General features: G+C 35.2%; 2 protein-coding genes across 2 annotated transcripts in view; one reads left to right on the forward strand and one right to left on the reverse strand.

The window, feature by feature from the left end:
• cers6 (ceramide synthase 6) overlaps positions 1-4,500 on the reverse strand; it is a 39,188-nt gene extending 34,688 nt beyond the window's left edge. Inside the window, exon 1 of the mRNA XM_059562536.1 lies at positions 4,135-4,500. Coding sequence (XP_059418519.1) covers positions 4,135-4,304 — 170 coding nt within the window. The 5' untranslated portion in view covers positions 4,305-4,500. The remainder of the gene's footprint in view (positions 1-4,134) is intronic.
• A 2,396-nt stretch (positions 4,501-6,896) lies between these two features.
• Positions 6,897-21,012, forward strand: part of stk39 (serine threonine kinase 39) — a 62,975-nt gene continuing 48,859 nt past the window's right edge. The window contains exons 1-10 of the mRNA XM_059562526.1: positions 6,897-7,151; positions 11,587-11,699; positions 14,350-14,458; positions 14,714-14,855; positions 16,007-16,062; positions 17,488-17,597; positions 18,599-18,700; positions 19,969-20,102; positions 20,632-20,680; positions 20,794-20,859. Of these exons, the coding sequence (XP_059418509.1) occupies positions 7,046-7,151; positions 11,587-11,699; positions 14,350-14,458; positions 14,714-14,855; positions 16,007-16,062; positions 17,488-17,597; positions 18,599-18,700; positions 19,969-20,102; positions 20,632-20,680; positions 20,794-20,859 (987 nt within the window). The 5' untranslated portion in view covers positions 6,897-7,045. The remainder of the gene's footprint in view (positions 7,152-11,586; positions 11,700-14,349; positions 14,459-14,713; positions 14,856-16,006; positions 16,063-17,487; positions 17,598-18,598; positions 18,701-19,968; positions 20,103-20,631; positions 20,681-20,793; positions 20,860-21,012) is intronic.

Raw genomic sequence — 21,012 nt, forward strand, 5'->3', positions numbered from 1 at the left:
TAAAGGCAGCCTTGGTTCAAGCATAAGAGACATGTATATGTATATATATATATATATATATATACATACATACATACATACATACACACACACATATATATATATATATATATATATATATATATATATATATATATATATATATATATATATTAGTGCTGCAACGACGCGTCAACATCATCGATTACGTCGACCACAAAAATACGTAGACGTGCGTGAAATGCATCGATGCGTCACACTGTTTACATCTCGCGTAATGGCATACCGGGAATGGAGAAAGTTGCGTTCTATCACAAAAACAGAGACCACTGTTATCAAAAGTATGGGAATACTTTAAACATAGGCCAAATAAAATGGCCCTTTGTTCCCTTTGCAAAACCGATATGGTGTACCACGGCAGCACAAATGCGATGCACGAGCACCTCAGAGGAAAACATCCTGGTGCTCTCTGGTGTTACGGTTTAACTGGTTACCGTGTGATCTGGTGACCAACTTCTCGGTTCAGGTCTCTGCTGCAGATTTGATGGATCGACCGCAGCAGATTCGGCGATTCTAAAAGCACAAACTGATGTAATATTATTAAGTGTCTAATAAACGCAGACTTGCTCATTGCATGATTCTGATATTCTTGTAAATATTACACGTTATTGGTATGATCACCCTTAGCGGCTGATAAAATAAAAAATAAAGTAAGTGTGTGTTGGCGCGGGTTTCGAACACGCGTTAGGGGCGTTCACATATCGCGCCTAAAAACGCTAGTCACGCCGCTTTCTCCTTCTTTCCGAAGCGCTCGGGCAGTTGCGTCCCTGGGGCGGCTGCCGTTGCTAAGCAACCATGACGTGCTCTCTCCATGAAGACTGTATTTGCAGCACTAAAAATCGCTTGCAGTAGCTCTGCTATTAAATTTATTTCAAAATGGCAATCCATATAAAGCTATGATTAGCTGTTCCCTCATCTTAGCTGAGCTTTCAACGTTGTTACGGGAAAGGATGAAGCTGATTAGTTAGTTCTTGTCACAAGACCCGTGGTGCACTTGCGGCATTCTGAAAAGTTGAGATGTTTTTAACTCGATGCGGTGCGGACGCGCCTGTTTTCGCGTGCGCGTCGCGACCAAGTCGCTTCCATTATGAGCGCGCATTCCCGCATGCCTACATTGGAAATATCGAACTTGTGAATATGTGAACGGCCCCTTAAAAGACAGCAAGACAACAGTCACAAACCACCGAGCTACCCCGAATCAGCTCCAGATCTCTGAAAACCATGCTAAACCATAGCAGAACTCTGACTACATTTTATGGTTTGTGATGCTAAAGAACATTTCATGACGTCTCAGACAACTGTAAATTTGTGGCTACTGTGGTTTAATTATAAACGCTATCGTAAACTCATATTTGCCATAGTAAAATAATTTTCTTTGCCTCTTTATTTTTGTATACTGTAAAAACTTCAACCACATTGTTTGAAAATGAATAAAGGTTGAAATATTATATTAGAAGTTGTACTGATATTTTTTTGTAAAGTTATCCAAAGGATTCATTAGCTAATCTAAAAAGAACATTAAAATAATTATTTATTGTAATAAAAAATAATCGTTATAGTAGTCGACTAATCGGGAAAAAAATAAAAATAATAATCTTTAGTCGACAGAAAAAATAATCGTTAGTTGCAGCTCTAATATATATATATATATATATATATATATATATATATATATATATATATATATATATATATATATATATATATGCATACACACACACATATATGCAAGAAAGCTGAAAACTTGTCTCTCTGGGCACGGAAAGTAAGATGTCACAAGAATGGAAATGGATGTGACAGCAGAGATTTTTAATAAGCTTTTGCCACTTAATTAATAATCTCATGCAATTAACATGATGAAAATGCTCTAGAAATGATTCTTCTACAAAGCTGAAGAGCTGTGATAAGATTATGGGTGGCCCGACTGATTTGCGGCCTGCGCACTGTTTGCTTTTGTGGGGCTGAAATGCCATAAATGGGCTGTTGCTCATCATAAAAATTGTGCAACGCAGGAGGATGGAAGAGGATGTTTGTACTTCAGATTATGTGTCATTTCAAGCCACAGTAAAGACCACGAGGGCTCTTATCAAGAAGTTTGGGTTAGACGCTGATGGCTTTTTATTATTTTGCACAAGTTTAGTTATATTTAAAGTCAGATCCAAAGGTTTCGGCTGGTCCAGAACTGACTGGACACACGGGTGAAACTTCTACACTCACTTTGATAATAAAAAAACATTTTAGAAGATCCGTCTTAAACCATAGACACAATACCAGAGGAGACCCTGGCAGTATATTTCACCTCCTTACTATGAAGGCCAAAATTCATAAAGATCTGAAGAAGTCTGTCAGATGAAGGTGAAGAGCAGATGATCTGTGGCATACAGAAACACAAAACCTGACACTGAGCCTTCCCATAATATTTCAAAGCTGCTGCTTTTGTGGCATTGAAAGGCAACCCATTTTCAGATGTCAAAGCTCATAATAGTGCAAACTAATGTTTAAGTTCCATAACTCACTGAAAAGCATGATATACTGCTGATATCATGTGCACACTGACTGGTTTTATCAACTAATCGCAAGCATACGACTGCAATATAGAGGAGACCGGGGCTAGTTGTCACATGGTGAAGAGCCTTTACTGTACTGTATGTCAGTAACTAGTCAAAAGTCCAAATGCACAAAAGCTTGTTTCTCTAGTAGTGCTTTTGTTTGTTCTGGTTCTGGACAAAACAAACAAAAAAAAAAACAAAAAAAAAAACGGAGGTTTTGGTGCATGTCCCACTTTCATTTTTCTACATCACTTAATATGAGTCAACAACATCAGGTGCAAAAATAATGTGTCCATCATTTAATAGAAATATAATATATTAACAAATATCACACCATTGAAAAAATTTATGGACACTGCAAAAACAAAAAAACAAAGACAGCTTCATCTATTAAATTGTGCACAGTCAAGACAGAAATATAAGATTACTTTATTTTCTATAACACATGCTATAATTGTTTTTTTTTTTGGTGTTACTAGCTACTAACAGCACCTGCTTAAAATGTGGAAAATTATGTTAAAATCTCAAATAATATACATTCAATTTATGAGTTGACATATCATGATTGGACATAATATATAATAATATTTTAAAAATATATTTTGTACTTTCTAATCATCAAAGAATTCTGAAAAAAGAAAATGTATCAAAATGTTCCTCAAAAAACAGCTTTAGCAGCTTTGCCACTACAGGAATTAATTACATTTAAAGATATATTAAAACTGAAAACATTTGTACTCATTTTCACAATATTACTTTTTTTTTTTTTTACTGTATTTTTGATCAAATAAATGCAGCCTTGGTGAGTATAATAAACATCTTTAAAAATATTAAAACATATTATTATTATTATTTTGTTGTTGTTTTTTAATCCTATACTTCAAAGCAGGTGAAATATGTCTAAAAATATGTTTACATGCTCCACATGTATTCCTGTATCGATATAATCAGCGTATTCATGAATTCAGCAGTGATGAATAGCAAAATGTAGTTCAAGAGACTCTTAAAAGTATAGGCCATGACGTTTCTTTTAATGTTTGTAAACAAGTTGACCCAAAAGTCTGATTAATACAAGCATATACCAGTCACCGGCTTGGACGGGTTTCTAAAATATTGTCTTAATTGGGTTAATGCATTTTCATGCATCACATAGTAATTTTAATTGTGTTTTTGTGCTGAAAATGACAAGCTCCCTTTGTGACAACTTACCCCATACAGTCGTGTGACAACATGCCCCAGTGTTGGGTTTCAATGGAGATTCTCAAACTTTAGATGTGCTATATAAAAGCATTCCGTTACAGAAACAGAAATAGATTGCACACCTAAGAATCATCTTCACTACAAAGAAAGGCACTGACCTACTTTTATCACTATTATTATTCCAGAAGAGATGGGCCATACTGGGTTCCTGTCATTGTCCTAATTCATACAAGCATTCCGTGACAACGAGAAGCGACACAAACCTGTCCCATCATCATCAACAGCATCGGCACCGGCACTGATGATGATGATGATGATGATGATGAAGATGTGACACTGGACGTACCTCTCAAAGACCAGTCGGATCATAAACATGCAGAATGCTAAAGGACACGCCAGGTACAGATCCTCGGCTTGTGGAAAGGTGGACTCGTCTGTGTTTTTCAGGTCAGCCCAGGTGACGTTGTGCGGGAGCCAGAACCTCTCGTTCCAGAACCACGCCAGGATCCCTGCCATCTCTAGCGGATCTGAAGTCTTGATGTGCAGTCAATGGCCGACGCTCTCTCACGGCTGATCTTTGCAGGTCCAGTGTGATGATGATGATGAGGATGATGATGTTGGTGATGATGGAATCGGGTCTTGCACCGCCCGTTCGGGTTGAGAGTCCCCTTTTTCTCCAATGTAGGGAAGTAGAACGTGTCCGACGCGACCCGCCTCCGCGACGCTGATTGGTCAATGCTCCTGTCAATCATAAAAGCGTCGCTTAAAGGAACAGTTCAGGCAGAAATGAATATTCTTGTCATTATTTTCATCGAATACACAAAATTTCACCCCCCACACACACTTTTTTTTTAATTGTTAATATTTACACTTTTTTTTTTTTTAAGATTTCATACACACACACATATATATATTTCAGGATGTGGTGCACCATTGTGAATAATCACTTTGGATCTATAATAAACTGCTTTCAAAATAAGTGTTCAGCCTATGGAGAGGGCAAGTTGAGCCACAAGGAGTTAAACTGTGCCATTGATTATGCTTAAGTAAAACATTTTCACCTTATGCTATATCAAAGGAAAAGACATTAAATAAAAAGACTTCTTAAAATCTATATGTGTGCACTTGTGATGGACTGGCCCTCCATCCAGGGTTTTCCTCGTCTGTGGTTCAAGATGCTGGGTTAGGATCCAGCTCCCCACGACCCTAATAAGGACAAAGTGGTTTGGATAATAGAATAGATGGACGGATGACTTCTGAAAAGTTTTATTTGAAGATACAGTTCACAACTTTGAAGGCATTTCTATTTTTAATTAAAAATTTCAGAGCAAAATAAAGTTACAGTTGAAGAATTAAACAAACAAACAAACAACAACAACAAAACAGACTGCAACTGACCTCACAAAACTGGGCTAATTGAACTTAACGTCCCACTTATAGTTGTTGCAGGGAAATACAATTTCATATAAACTTCAATGGCCAATTATCATAAACAGCGCCTACTTCAAATTTTCAGTTTCCAAGTTCAAAACAAAGAACAAAATCAAAAATGTTTAAAATGGACGAAGTAGGCTATGATGTAGAATTACAGTACAATTTAAAATTTAAAGTAAAACATTATAATCATAAGAAGGGGTGAGCCACTGGCTCAACTTACCCCAGGACTTTAGGATCAAATTACTATTTTACCAAAATTGCATCATCCAGCAGTTTAGAGCTAATGTCATTCTATCTAGTTTCAATATAGATAATTGAACTTCCTAAAGCACAAACATATGCATTATATTTCTTCAGATTTGTCTGTAATTGTTCAAACACAAGAAGCATGAGTCCTTGTCCGTTTTTTTTTTTTTTTTAACATAAATGCAGTTACTTATTCCATGGGCTTCTTGTGTTTGTGTGTGTGTGTGTGTGTGTGTGTTTCTGTGTAATTAAGCACTTTTTGTTATATTCGTTTACTCCTCTCAATAAATAAAAGTCACTCATCAAAATAAAAGCACAGGATGAACTACACAGAGCCACCTTTCATAGTCGCTTCAGCTGTCAAATCTTATGAAATTGCTCCACCTGCTGGGCGACAGAAGGCTGCTGCAGGCTGCTATTTCTGTTTTTACTTCATTCAGGTTTTACCTATGGGTTTTACAGAGGTGAATCCAAATAGAGATTATATCGTAAACTATATATATAATAGATCATCAGTCATGAAGGCTGGAAAGATTGATTCATCTTAAAATTCCTTCATAACAGTAGGCTATATGGCTATCTCAGACTTCACATTTTGAGAATAAATAAATAAATAAATAAACACAACCCAATGAAATAGGGAAACTTTTTATGGTCACACTCATACTAAGGTTACGACTTAATCATGAATATTAATTACCTAATGTTACTGAACCATATAGTGCAAAAACAAACAAACAAAAAACAACAATTAAAAAACAAACAAACATATATATATATATATATATATATATATATATATATATATATATATATATATATATATATATATATATATATATATATATATATATGCTATGTGTACACAAAATAAATAAATAAACCATGGAAATTGAAAAAAGTTATTCAAAACATTACAATCTTTAAAAATATTTACAAAATGCACAGCAATGTTACAATGTTTTTTTAGGCATTGTTGAACTTCTGTCTTTGACAGACAGAAATGTGTACTAAATTAGATCATAGCAGTAGCAGCAATTAAATAATATTCCCTAAGATATGTAATAAGTGGAATAAGCCGAAAAGAAAAACGTTTTCAAAACACAGCTGAAAGCTGGGAATGTTGTAAACAGAAGTAGGACCGAAAACAAGCCGAATGAAGACAACTCAATAATAAAAATAATAATAATAAAAACAAGATGGGGTTCAAAATACGTTTACTTGAATAAATGAACGAATGAATGAATGAAAAAATAAAAATGAATAAATTAAACTACATAATATAAAAGCAAATAAAAAAATTAAATGAAACTTTCTAACGCGCCAACGTAAGTCACTAAACTACGTCACCGCGGCCAACTTTATATTAATAAGCTACTTAATATTCACGCGCTACGCTGTAGTGATATCAGCGCGCCGAAATGAATATTCATGAGCAAAGCCCTAGCTGTAGTAGGATTCGCGAAGTGTCTCTCCGGATGTGTTGATCATCACAGGCGGCAGTGATCCAGCAGCAGCAGCAGCGGTGAGGTGAGCCGAGGTGAGCCAGTGAGAGCGACTCTCTCAGCAGCATCATGGCGGAGCAGAGCGACCCCCCTGCGGCCGTCCAAATCCCGCAGCCGGCGCTCACCAGCAGCTGGCCCATTGTCAAGGAGGCGTACGAGCTCCAGGAGGTGATCGGTAGGTATTGCAGATGGATTTGAGCCCGTCATTGGCTGTAGTTTGTTGCTTTGGTTTGGGCCTACCGGCTTTTTTTCCATATGCACCGGCCGATGACAGTAATGCAATGCGGATGTGACAAGTGAAGCTTCCTATCATATGTTTCGGAGCTATAAGATGTCATGACAGCGCGCGTGCGATGAGTAACGATGCCTTATAATAAATAGCACGTGTCCAGTGAGACATCAGGCTACTGTGCCGCTTACAGTAAATCTGCTGTTATTATACACAGAGAAGGATATTTGATTAAAAAGTGCAACCAAGTTTCAGGGGTTTGAAGTTGATGCATTGCGCAGCATGGCGGATATTTAAAAAAACACTAATATCAGTGATAACACGAGTCATTATTATGATGTGACATATTTTAAGATATTAATATTCTGATCTTATCAACACTTGCACTGTGTGTGAGATTCAGAGGTGTCATCTGCTGCATGCGATGAGTTTGAGCTCTTCTCACGACGCCCCCTGCTGCTCAGATCGAGCACCTCTCATTTCTTAAAACTGCATTCAGTCTTTTTTTTTTGACTATTCAAAAAGTTCTTGACAAAGAAATGAAGACACATCTATATAGTCTACGTTACTTAAGCGTAGTTGGCGGGAGATGTATCAACTTATGTATTTTATGTTTATGCTTTGTAAAGTGCTTTAAACTGACTAATGTACATACTATTATTATTAGACTTTATATACACATTAACCCTCTAATACATGACAAATAATAGTCAGAGTCGAATTGAATGGAACAATTTATTGAAACTGCAGTCTGCCCACACACACACACACACACACACACACACACACACACACACACACACACACACACACACACACATATATATATATATATATATATATATATATATATATATATATATATATATATATATATATATATATCATGCAAATGCATATTTTTACTCAACCCTGTAAAACCTGACACATGAAATAATAGTCAGAATAGAATTGAATGTAACAATTTATTGAGACTTCAGACATATATATCAAATATATATATATATATTTACATTTACATTTAGTCATTTAGCAAGGTTAATAAGAGGCCGTAAACGCATGCATAATAATTATAGCAAAATTATAGCAAAAATCTATGCGAGAATTTTCATTTTAAGAGTGAACTTTCCCTAATAATCAATAGCTGTTATTTTGTGACATTGTTCCTTTTTTTCCTTTAATTTTTTTTTTTTTTCACTGACTTTTTGCTGCATTCATAAATCTATAAAAGTTCAGCTCAAATTGAGGCGGCTGATATTGATGGACCCCCTGCCTGCAGACATGAGGCTCCCGAAGTAAACAAACACAGAAGGCCCTCTTCTCTTTGAGATGCCTGTTAAAGCAGTATGCTTATGCTATCAGCTCAGATAAGAGCAAGCATTACCGGAGAGCTTCTCTATAGTTTCTGTGCACTTCTTCTGCCCCCTCCTTATCTGTCAGCCGCAGTTGGCAGAGTGTCACACACTCTTGCGGTGTGAATAGCAGCACTGCGTTTGTGTTTATAGTCACAAATGTGATGTGTCATATCTCAGCAATTGGCTATTACTGCATTGTTTTATGCATTAAATGTCTAGAAAATGTGTAATATTTTCAAAAGGCTTAGTGAAATTGCACACCTCCTTTTCAAATGCATTGGAATTGATAGATTAATTGTTGTCAGTATTATATTATAAGCATGAAAAATATATGAGCATGATTACTCAATGCATAATTACCCATGCTACAGCTCAAAAGTTTAGGATCGTTAAGTCTTTTTTATTTTTTATTTAATACTTTTATTAATCTAAAATGCATTAAATAGATCAAAAGTGACACTTAATACATTCATAAATGTTACAATTTTTTTTTTGTTTCAAATCACTGCTGTCCTTTTGAACTTTACATTCATCAAAGAATCCTGAAAACAATTACAGCATCACAGTTTCCACAAAAATATTAAACCTAACATTGATAATAAGAAATGAGCAGCAAATCATCATATTAGAAGGATTTCTGAAGGATCATGTGACACTGAAGACTGGAGTAATGATGCTGAAAATTCAGCTTTGATCACAGGAATAAATTACAGTTTAAAATGTATTTAATTAGAAAACAGTTATTTGAAATTGTAATAATATTTCACAATATTAGTTTTTTCAAGTTATTTTAAGTTACTTTTTTTAAGTTATTACAAACATATTGTTAAAAAAACAGCCGCAACTTTTGAACGGTATTGTACTGTATATAAATGGATTATATTATATAAGGAAGTATTATACATTTTATTAATATACAGCATAACTCTATAATTATATAATTAAATGATTACATATAATGTAATATAATTATAATAATTTGTTATTATATAATAAAATATGATTTTTGGTCAACAAATGTGGCTTTTTCAATATTTAGAGAGAATGGTTGATACTGGCTGATAAACATAATGCTGTAATAGGTCTACAGTTACAGGAAAAAGTATGTGAACCCATGGAGTTTCATTTTGTCTCAGATCAGACAGTGGTTTTGTATGAAGATACTGCCTCCTAAGGAAACTCGTTTCAGACATGATCACATCATGTCTACTGATCTAATTTAAGTGGATTTTAGGCATAACCAAGTGTAGAAATTGAATCATAAGTTCAAAGGTGGATAACTGTGTGCTTGCACAGGATCGTTGGATATTACAGACATTGAAGGAACTTAGAAAAACCAAAAGAGAGCTGCACCTCAGATTGAAACTTGTTGACTTGCAAGCAGAAAAAAGGTTACGAAATCATCTCTGCATGTTAATCAACACATGGTAAGACAAACTGTCTATAAATGGAGAAAGCTGCAAAGAGGAAGCCATTGCTGTCCATAAAAAGCATTGCTGCATGTCAAAATGTGCTAAAAGGCGAATGGACAGCTTACTGTCACTGAGGGGAACATTTATTCTCAAGTTTACAAGATTCAGGCCTTTTAGACTGAATGCTGTCTGTCTGTCCACTCTGAGTGACCCAGAAGAGTCCTGACCTCAACCCGACTGAGATGCTTTAGCATGAACTAGAGGAAATAACCTTTAACTACTGCAGAACTGAAAGCCTTTTGTTTAAAAGAGGTTAATGCAGGGCCAGCACAAGCTCAACAGCTGCTCTAGTGCTGCTCTCACTTCAGGGTCACAAATTAAACATGATCTTTAAGATCTTTAAAAATGAAATCTCTCTCTTTTTTTGCTGCCCTGACTGTGCTGTGGTTGTTGGCGACCTACAGTACCTGCACGCACCAGCTCTGTGTTAATGCTGTCAAAGAAAGGCCAGTTGGGTTCATACACTCATTCCACTCACGCAGTGTGTTTGTAAAGAAATGAAGTAGTTTGTATTGCTATTTGCTTAAGCAGACTGTGTTTGTCTATTCCTGATGAGTTGATTGAGGTTTAGATCAAATTTACCTGGTAAATCCAAGGCTTCAAATACTTTGCAGCTGGATTAAATAGATTCTAATGATTGCAAATAAAATGCACACAAATTGCTGAATTTAAATTTAATTGAATCACGCTTAGGTTTTTTTTTTTTTTTTGCATAATATTTACTCGCTAAAAAAATATCTGATTTTATGCCCAAGGCTGAAAACTGATTTTTTGCAACTGAAAAGGTGAAATAACCACTTATGTTATTCATCAGACAATATCCCTAAACATAAATAAATAATATATAAATTAGCATATTAATATGCTTTCTGAAGGATCATGTGACACTGAAGACTGGAGTAATTCACAGGAATAAATTAAATTTTAAAATATATTCAAATAGAAAACAGTTGCTTTAAATTGTAATAATATTTCACAATATTCATGTCTTTACTGTATTTTTTGTTAAAAAAACATAAATGAAAAATATTAATGATCACAATTTTTTAAAATGTAGTAGTGTATATAATTACAGTGTAATATATAATAATAAAATACTCTTATATATTTGTATTATTTTGTAATATTGTTTATTAACATCTTTTCTGGATTTGTTTTTGTCCCTTTCGTTAACACATATACACACAACATATTGTAAATAATATTTACAAGATTTTTTTTTTTAATTATTTACAATGTTTGCTAATAATTGAGAATAAAAAAATGTAATTTAATTGCAATTGCAATTGCAATTGATTTAGAAGCAGCAAAATAACTACTTAAACTTGCAATTGTATAGCATGCACTTGGTCTCTCTTACAGTGAAGCTGCTTATCTCAGCGTCACACACGTCTGTTATCAATCCTATAAGCACATCATATGATCAGCTGCACCTGCTGTGCACAAGCTTTTATATTCCAGGGGGCATGTTTACTGTCTGCCTTTCATTGAGAATAATGTCTTTGACACACCGTGTGCTTTGTTCATTAGAGACGTGTACACTGTGTTTTGTAGGTAGCGGAGCCACAGCAGTCGTCCAGGCAGCGCTTTGTAGCCCTCGACAGGAGCGTGTGGCCATCAAGAGAATCAACCTGGAGAAATGCCAGACCAGCATGGATGAGCTGTTGGTGAGGAACAACATAAAAACAGCTTTGTCTCCTAATGCAGATTCTGCCGTGCACATGCATATGCATGTAAGCATGCACACATTACATGGAAATCCAATTAGTTACAGGTAAATTGCAATTAGGTTTTGTTTGAACAGCCTGACTGGCCTGGGCAGACATTTTGGACAGACATCTTTTGGCTCTATTTACTTTAAAATCTTAAAGTAGTAGTTCACCCAGAAATGAAATAATAACCCAGGCCATCCAAGATGTAGATGAGTTTGTTTTTTCATCAGAACAGATTTGGAGAAATGTAGCATTGCATCACTTGCTCAGTAATGGATCCTCTGTAGTGAATGGGTGCCGTCAGGATGAGAGTCCAACAGTTGATAAAGCTGCATGTTTTTAAAGAAACAAATCTCCTCTCTCTATTACTTTCTCCAATGGTGAGCATGTGATGTAATGTTAAATTTCTCTCAAAGTTTAGAGGAAGTTTTGTTTTTCAAAGGTGCTTTAAGTTTTTGACTCTACTAAAGCATAAAAATACCATAATATGTTTGCAGATATTTAAGAAACATGCCGACTGTCAGTTTACCCAATTGTATTTCGGCATGCCGGGTTGCCAGTTAGCGGGAAACACAGCGTAACATTGATAATAAGAAATGAGCAGCAAATCAGCATATTAAAATGATTTTTGAAGGATCATGTGACACTGAAGACTGGAGAAATGATGCTGAAAATTCAGCTGCGCATCACAGAAATAAATTACAGTTTAAAATGTATTTATTTAGAAAACAGTTATTTGAAATTGTAAAAATATTTCACAGTATTATGTGAAATATTTTTCACATTGGTGAACAAAAAACATAAAAAATAAAATAAAAACTATATATATAGTGTATACAAATTGATTGTTTCTTTTATGTCATCCTCAGTGCTTCATGGGATTGGACAATTGCCCCTAAACTCTCGCAGCAAAGTTTTATATTAGAAATAAATTAATAAATCATTTAAAATTATTTAAACAATCAATTTAAAATCATCCTGACTTAATGCTTCTATAGAAGCATATAATATTGTTTAATCTTAAAACGTTTTCTTTAATTTGCACCAAAAATCATTTTCCCGTAGGGAAAATTAATTTCTTCGACAAACACTTCACATTTAATGATTTTGAATGAATAAACGACTTCTTAATGCATGTGTAAGTCAATAAATCATGAATCACAATTATCTGTGTGATAGTTAATCATTAGCCAACATTTTCAATTTTGACTGCCCTAGTTTTTCAAAAATGTCAGAAACACATACTTCATGGTTCTCTCATAGAGTGCGCTTTCCCCACTGTAATTATTTACACACACACACACACACACACACACACACACACACACACACACACACACACACACACACACACACACACACACACACACACACACACACACACCCAGCATGCCTCTGACTCCAACACTCACGACTGAGTTGTTTTCCATTGATCTTTGTTGTGGTGCAGTGAGATTGGAAACTGATGGTTTGATTAATGACTTTTCTGTCACGAAAGCAAGTTTATTCCCAGAGATGGGATTCTGCTATAAACATCTTCCAGATTTACTCTCAAATTGGCTGACAGAGAAATATGGTTTGTGTAAATCTATGCTGAAGCCAGACAGCACATATGTAATACACTTTTTCAATTGTATCCTGTGGTCCTTCTATTAAAGCCTTATATTATTGGCATATGTGTAATTACTTTATCAGTTGTCTTCATGCATCCATGCACAAGCTAAACAGCCTTTTTTGCACATTCATGCATGATTTCTGCTTCAAAATAAACTGAAAACAGCATTAATATTGAAGCATTGATTGCCACTGCAGATTTCAAGGATAAGAATTCGTCTGTTGTGATCACAAATTAAGTTTCCTTATTAGTAATCCTTATAAGTATAAAAATCGCTGAACTGTCATTTCAACCAAAGATTCTGAACTTTTCTTAATGTAAGTTTAAAATTACACAAAAATCTAATGTTTTTACTAATTATTTTCATGTAATTACACCAATATAACAAAATATGTAGGGACATAATAGAAAAATGTTCATGCTCATTTTTGCTAAAACCTTTAAATCATTTACACAAAAAAAAAGGTTTTTTGAATGATGACTCAAATATATTGTTGAATCAAATTGAATCAAATAATTGAAATGGATAGTGATTCCAGTCCATGGTTGAAAAACTTTTTAATACATTTATTACATTTAAAAAAAAAATTCTAGTTTGTATTAATTAAAGGTCATACAGTAATGTTTACCTTCATGTATAAAAATTAAATTATATGCCTGTTAAAAAATTTAGTTTTTTCCAACATGTTAATGAAATTTGGAGGAAAAATGTGTGTAATTGTTATTTACATGTTTTATTATAATAGTCATAAACATGGGCTTAAATTTCTTCCTCCTATCTTTTGATTTTGGTGTGAAATATGCCCTGGCCTTGTTCTTAACAGACTTTGCGAGATTCATTCTATTAGAGAATACTGTCTATTATAAATCAGTTCAAGAGCTTCTCTGTTTCTGCCATTGCGATTACTTTGATTTGCATGCATTATAAAGCACATGGACATTATTAAAGACATGCATTATAAAGCTAGACACCTCCATCTGTCTCCACAGAAAGAGATTCAAGCCATGAGCCAGTGTAACCATCCCAACGTGGTCACCTACTACACTTCATTTGTTGTGAAAGATGAACTTTGGCTGGTCATGAAGCTCCTGAGTGGAGGTGAGAAAAATCTTTTCTGTTCACTATAGACATGTTCATTTTCAATGCTATATGTGATGTTTCATCATTTAAAATTGATAAGCTTATTTTGTAAAATGTTTGGCCTGAAAAGTGTGCCTGTGCTTTGTCTTCTAAAATAAATGTGACTTGATTTAATATTTTCGAATGCATTGACATTAATATAGTTGATATGTCCATATATATTTTGTAGATTTGAAGATTTTTGTGTGTTTACAAAGCGTTTTATTCATCCAGGATCAGTGTTAGACATCATAAAGCACACGTTCAACAAAGGAGAGCATAAAAACGGTGTCCTAGATGAATCTACAATAGCAACCATTTTGAAGGAAGTACTGGAAGGATTAGATTATCTACACAAAAATGGGCAGATTCACAGGTAAGGATAAATGGCTGGTCATTTTGCAATGCCTCTCAGACTGTCTGTCTGTCTTTGTTTAAAGGAATAGTTCACCCAAAAAAAACACACTCATCTTCAGGCCATCCAAGATGTAGATGAGTTTGTTTCTTCACCGAAACAGATTTGGAGAAATGTAGCATCGCATCACTTGCTCACCAATGGATCCTCTGTAGTGAATGGGTGCCGTCAGAATGAGAGTCCAAACAGCTGATAAAAACATCAAGTAATCCACAAGTAATCCACAGCACTCCAGTCCATCAGTTAACATCTGGTGAAGTGGAAGCCTGTGAGTTTGTAATAAATAAATCCATCATCAAGACATTTTTATCTTTTGTTTCTGGTCCTCTATTCATAATATTGCTCTCTCCAATGAAAAAGTCATCTTGTCTGAATCAGGAGAGAAATATGCACATATCAAGCACTGTTTACAAGTGAAAAAACGGTTCTAAACAAATATGTGGGTAGATTTTGATGTGAGAGGACAACAGGAGATGGACTTATTCACTGGACTGGACTGGAGTAGGATTGCAAAAAAGTGTAAAATGTCTAGTACATTTTGGGAACTTCCCAGGATTTTTTGGAATATTCCAGGGATTTTTGGATAGTTTCTAAAAATATACCGGAAATCCACCCCAGCTGTTTGGACTCTGATTCTGACGGCACCCATTCACTGCAGAGGATCCACTGGTGAGCAAGTGAAGTGATGCAGGTTTTTTCCAAATCTGCTCTGATCAAGAAACAAACTCATCTACATCTTGGATGACCTGAGGTTAATTTCAAGCACATTTTCATTTTTGGGCGAACTATTCCTTTAAGTGTACTGTATATATCTTAGTCCAAATAAGATGCTAAGTTGGCCGGACTTTATGCTGATAGTCAAGCGTCTGTTTTTGTTAGACTTATAGAGACATAGACTCATATGTAACATATGATTTAATTAAGTTCCTCTGCATGTTAAGCGCTGGGAAATACTAATGAGCTCTTTTCCCTCCAGGTCATCACTGCTGTAATAATGGTCTTAAAAAATTCATAAACATGCAGATTCATTCTTTAGCCACTGGCTTTATTGTTAATGTTTAAGATTATAATAAACCGTGACATGGATGTGCTTTGTCTCGGTTTGACCTCAGGGACGTGAAGGCTGGTAATATTCTACTGGGAGAAGATGGATCAGTGCAGATCGCAGGTTTGTAGCTTCGCTTGACTTTGACTTTGCTGAAATTTGAAGATTTTCTGTAATGTTTTGATATTTTTTGTTGTCTTAGTATTAGTAAGTTAACCACCAACATCTTGGCATTTAACATCTCCAGACTTTTCCAGTGGGCAGTTAAATACTAGACGGGCTTGACAACAGATTTGCAGCTTGCAAATAAGTGCTTCATCTTATTTCACTTTCAAAGTCAACGTTTACATAGACGCCTTAAAGAAATGGCCTCAAAAAACCTGCCTGGTAAATTACAGGAGTAAGATGGCAGGTAAAATGATCATGAACAACTAAATTGGGACTTCATAAGTGGACCTCGAAAAAAAATAAATAAATAAATAAATATATATATATATATATATATATATATATATACACACACACAATATTTATGACACAGAATAGATTTTTTAATTCTTTGTTACTCTTAATTGATTTTGACCAATGTATTCTTGATTCAGTTGCATAATTATGAGGTAAATAAGCTTTATAAAAAAGAAATCCTTTTAAAATTAAAATCCTTTAATTAATATTGGTTGTCAATTTAAAAAGCAAGAGTTATGGGCCTTCAGAGAGATTATATTGCTTTTTAAACCTTGGTAATTAGCTTTAATTATGCTAACTGTAAAAGCAATAACCTAGCAGTGATTTAATGAGTCTGTAAAGCCACTTATTTTTTTTATTTTTTTTTATAGAGGTTAATTATGGTTTGATTATTAACAGACAATATATTCCCCACTTTCATGAATTTGTGTGTTAGAACCACATAAAGCAGAGCAGAAACACAGGCCTGAGACACACTGATCGTAGTGTGGAGAAGTGTTAAATTCCTGAAATGGGGCTTTTTCCATCCCTGAGGGGAAACTGGCTGATTGAGTTCTAGAATATTGATCAGTTTTATGTAACAGGGTTTCCAATAGTGACCTTAGCTCTCCTCTGTTCAGATTGTGCTTCAAATCAGAGAATTTCTATTGAAATGTTTGACAGACAGTTTTTTAATTTTAGAAAACCTTTTTAAACATACAGGGTCTCTCTCTCTCTCTCTCTCTCTCTCTCTCTCTCACACACACACACACATTTCTGATTGTACTGTGAAAGCACAGTAGATGTTTGACACAAATGAAAATAAAGCTGTAAAAGATAGACACACAGTCTTTTCAAAAGGTTGCTCTGTCCAAATATCATAGTTCACATCTAATTGTCATATTTTTTTGGAAATTATATTTTCACTGACTTTTATACACAATGGTATGAGACTGTACGACCAATTTATCAGACTGTATGTCTGTCATTCATTTTCATGTATGTCAGATTTTTTCATTTCAAACATTTACTCTTCAACTGTCAACTGATCTTGCAGTAGATGTTATTTGAGGGTATGCTGAGGTTTTTAATCATTCTCTACAGATTTCGGAGTGAGTGCTTTTCTGTCCACTGGTGGAGACGTCACTAGACACAAAGTGAGGAAAACATTTGTGGGGACCCCGTGCTGGATGGCCCCAGAGGTGATGGAGCAGGTCAGTTTACTCACAGGGCCAACTTAAGCCCCGCCCCTTCTCGCTCTCACTCTAGCTTTTCACTTCCTGTCAGCACTACACTGTCCTATGATAAGAAAGGCAAAAACGCTAAAAAATATATCTTTAACAAAACATAAACAACATGAAGGATGTTGTAGAAGTTTAGTAAATACTAGGATATTCTGTTTTGGCCTAAATAAAAGCTAAAACTAAAGCAGCATTAGATGTGTTGTTATAAGACACGGGGCACTCCCATAATGCATTTCTTGACAAACTCAATGTCATAACCCATCAAAGACAGTAGACAAAGAGAGAAATGTTGATTATAATTATTATTCATTCAAAACTGAAAAGTTTAATACAAAATAGTTAAACCTACACTACTGTTATTACTTATTTTTAAAAGAACTCTCTTCTGCTCACCAAGGTTGCATTTATTGGATCAAAAATTATTAATATATTTTCAAATGTAGTTTATTCCTGTGATGGAATTCTGAATTTTCAGCATCATTACTCCAGTCTTCAGTGTCACATGATCCTTCAGAAATCAATCTATGCTGATTTGATGCTCAAGAAACATTTCTTATTATTATGACTGTTGAAAACTATTCTGCTGCTTTATCTTTTCAGCCCAATATTTTTGTGTTCTGTTCATTTTTTGTGATTTAAGTAGCATGCGGTTAAAACACCAATATGCTTACTCAAATAGTTAAAGCAAAGTTGCTGCCTAATAAGAAATACACCCCACCAATGTGCATCTGTCATCTTACTGTAAATATGATTGATCCTGGCACCATGAGAGTGTTAACAGCTAGACTGTTTCTATGAGCTTTTTCGATACTATGAATGATTTATAACCATTCAACTATTTTAGTGCAGATCATAGAGATTGTTTAATAATTGAATATCTGCTATAAAAAAACCATCTGTTAATGATTGGTGTGGGTCATAGTCTGTCATCCCATCATCTGATGATCTGCTAGCATGTCATGTGACCGCAGGTACGGGGTTACGACTTCAAAGCTGACATTTGGAGTTTCGGAATCACTGCCATTGAACTCGCGACAGGCTCTGCACCTTATCATCGCTACCCCCCTATGAAGGTAACACAAAGACTGTCTGTTCATGAGTGTTTGTGATGACCTTTTTTTCATATGTAGTTATAGCAGTTACGCAAATTTAATCAAGTGTTGGTGATTTATTTTATTTGTCTGTGCTGCTGATATTACATGTGTACTAAATGAAAGCAAAGCCTGTGCAGATGAACCGTATTTAATGTGGTTTTACAGAGTCATCCATCGTCCCAGGCTCAGCAGGCACCAACTAAAAGAATAGTTAATCCAGAATGAAAATGATCAGAATTTATACTTTGATTTGTTCAGGCTTTCTTTCCTAAAATACAAAAGGAAATATTTTGCTGAGTGTTTTATCTAATGTTCTATTCAACATTCTATTGTTCTGTCTATTTATTATAGATAAATCCATCAATCCATTCTATCATTCTTTTGTTCCTTCCAACAAATCTATAATTCTGTTGTTCTATACATGCATACATCTATACATCCAATAAATCTACCATTCTGTCATACCACCATCCATCCATCCATCCATCCATCCAATCTACCATTCCGTCATTCCATAATCATCATCAATCCATCCATCCATCCATCCATTTATCCATCCATCCATTAAATCTACCATTCTGTCATACCACCATCCATCCATCCATCCATCCATCCAATCTACCATTCCGTCATTCCATAATCATCATCAATCCATCCATCCATCCATTTATCCATCCATCCATTAAATCTACCATTCTGTCATTCCTTCCTTCCTTCCTTCCATCCATTCATCCATCCATCAAATCTACCATTCTGTCCATACATCCATTCATCCATTCATACAACCAATCCACCATTCTGCCGTTCCGTCATCAATCAATCATCAATCCTTCCAATCTACCATTCTTTTGTTCCATCCATCCATCATCTATTGTTCTGTTGTTCCATCCATCCATTAAATCTACCATTCTGTCCACCCATCCATCCATCCATACAACCAATCAACCATTCTGTCGTTCCATCATCAATCCATGCATCCATCCATCTTCCAATCTACCATTCTGTTGTTCCATCCATCCATCCATCCATCCATCCATCCATCCATCCATCCATCCATCCATCCATCCATCGTTGTTTTATATGTAGTTCTGTATCTATTGTTTGTTTTTTCATCTGTCATTCACTCTATCTACTGTTCATTCCATTGTTCTGTTGTTCCATTGTTCTATCTACTGTAACTATCTCTAATTCGTTCTATTGTTCTACCTATTTATTTTCATATCCTATGTCTTCCTGCTGTTTTGCAGGTTTTAATGCTCACGCTGCAGAACGATCCTCCAACCTTGGAGACTGGGATTGAGGACAAAGAGATGCTTAAGAAGTATGGGAAATCTTTTAGAAAACTTATATCCTTGTGCCTTCAGAAGGACCCTGCAAAGAGGTAATATGAATTGCCAAACCTGCCTTATTTATTTACACAAATGAGTAAATCTGTGTCCAAAAATGCTGAATGGTGTGCAGTCTGCAAAAGTTTCCTTGCATGACCAGAAGTTTCAGCAGAGGCCTTAATACTAGAAACAAACATATTGATTTGAATTGTGTATATTATTGAAAAGCAGTTCATCTGTCCTGTGTTTGCTCGTGGTTTCTTCTCTGTAAAGATAAATTGCAGTCAATAAAAGAAATGCCATGCAGACAAAGTAGCTCAAATAGATACAGATGAGCTAATGCAATCTTGAGACAATAAATTGCTGGTCTGTTTACTTTCTATAACTGCTGTCTCATCTGGTCAATGCATTGGACAGGCAGTAGGGATATATATATATATATAGTGAAAATGTCACCAGGTCAAGTTAAAATCTGAACTATTGGCCCATCCTGGCCAGGACAAAAAAGTCCTTATTGTTGAGTTTTGAAATGTGGACATGTCTGAAAATGTCAGCATCAAGTGCTGTTTCTCATCTCCACAGGCCCACTGCAGCCGAGCTTTTGAAATGTAAATTTTTCCAAAAGGCTAAGGTATGGCAATATAGTCTCCCTGTGTACTTCAAATGCTTTAACCAGTGCTTCACAGTGGTCTGTCACTGATATATGTTATGATATATTTTTCCCCTCTTGCCTCTGTGTTGTAGAATCGAGAGTACTTGATTGAAAAGCTGCTTAGTAAAGGACCAAATATAAGCCAAAGAGCCAAAAAGGTAACACTTTCTCATTCTTCCTCATGCGTTTGAGTGTATTTTCTCCCACAGGCCAGATGGGTCTCTGTGCTCTCATGTTCAGTAAAGTGCTTTCTATATTCATTACACATTACGGCTGCTTTTGATTGAGTGATCGGAAGCCGTAATGTTTCT

Source organism: Carassius carassius, chromosome 11 (assembly GCF_963082965.1).
Source record: "Carassius carassius chromosome 11, fCarCar2.1, whole genome shotgun sequence".
Classification (NCBI taxonomy): Eukaryota; Metazoa; Chordata; class Actinopteri; order Cypriniformes; family Cyprinidae; genus Carassius; species Carassius carassius.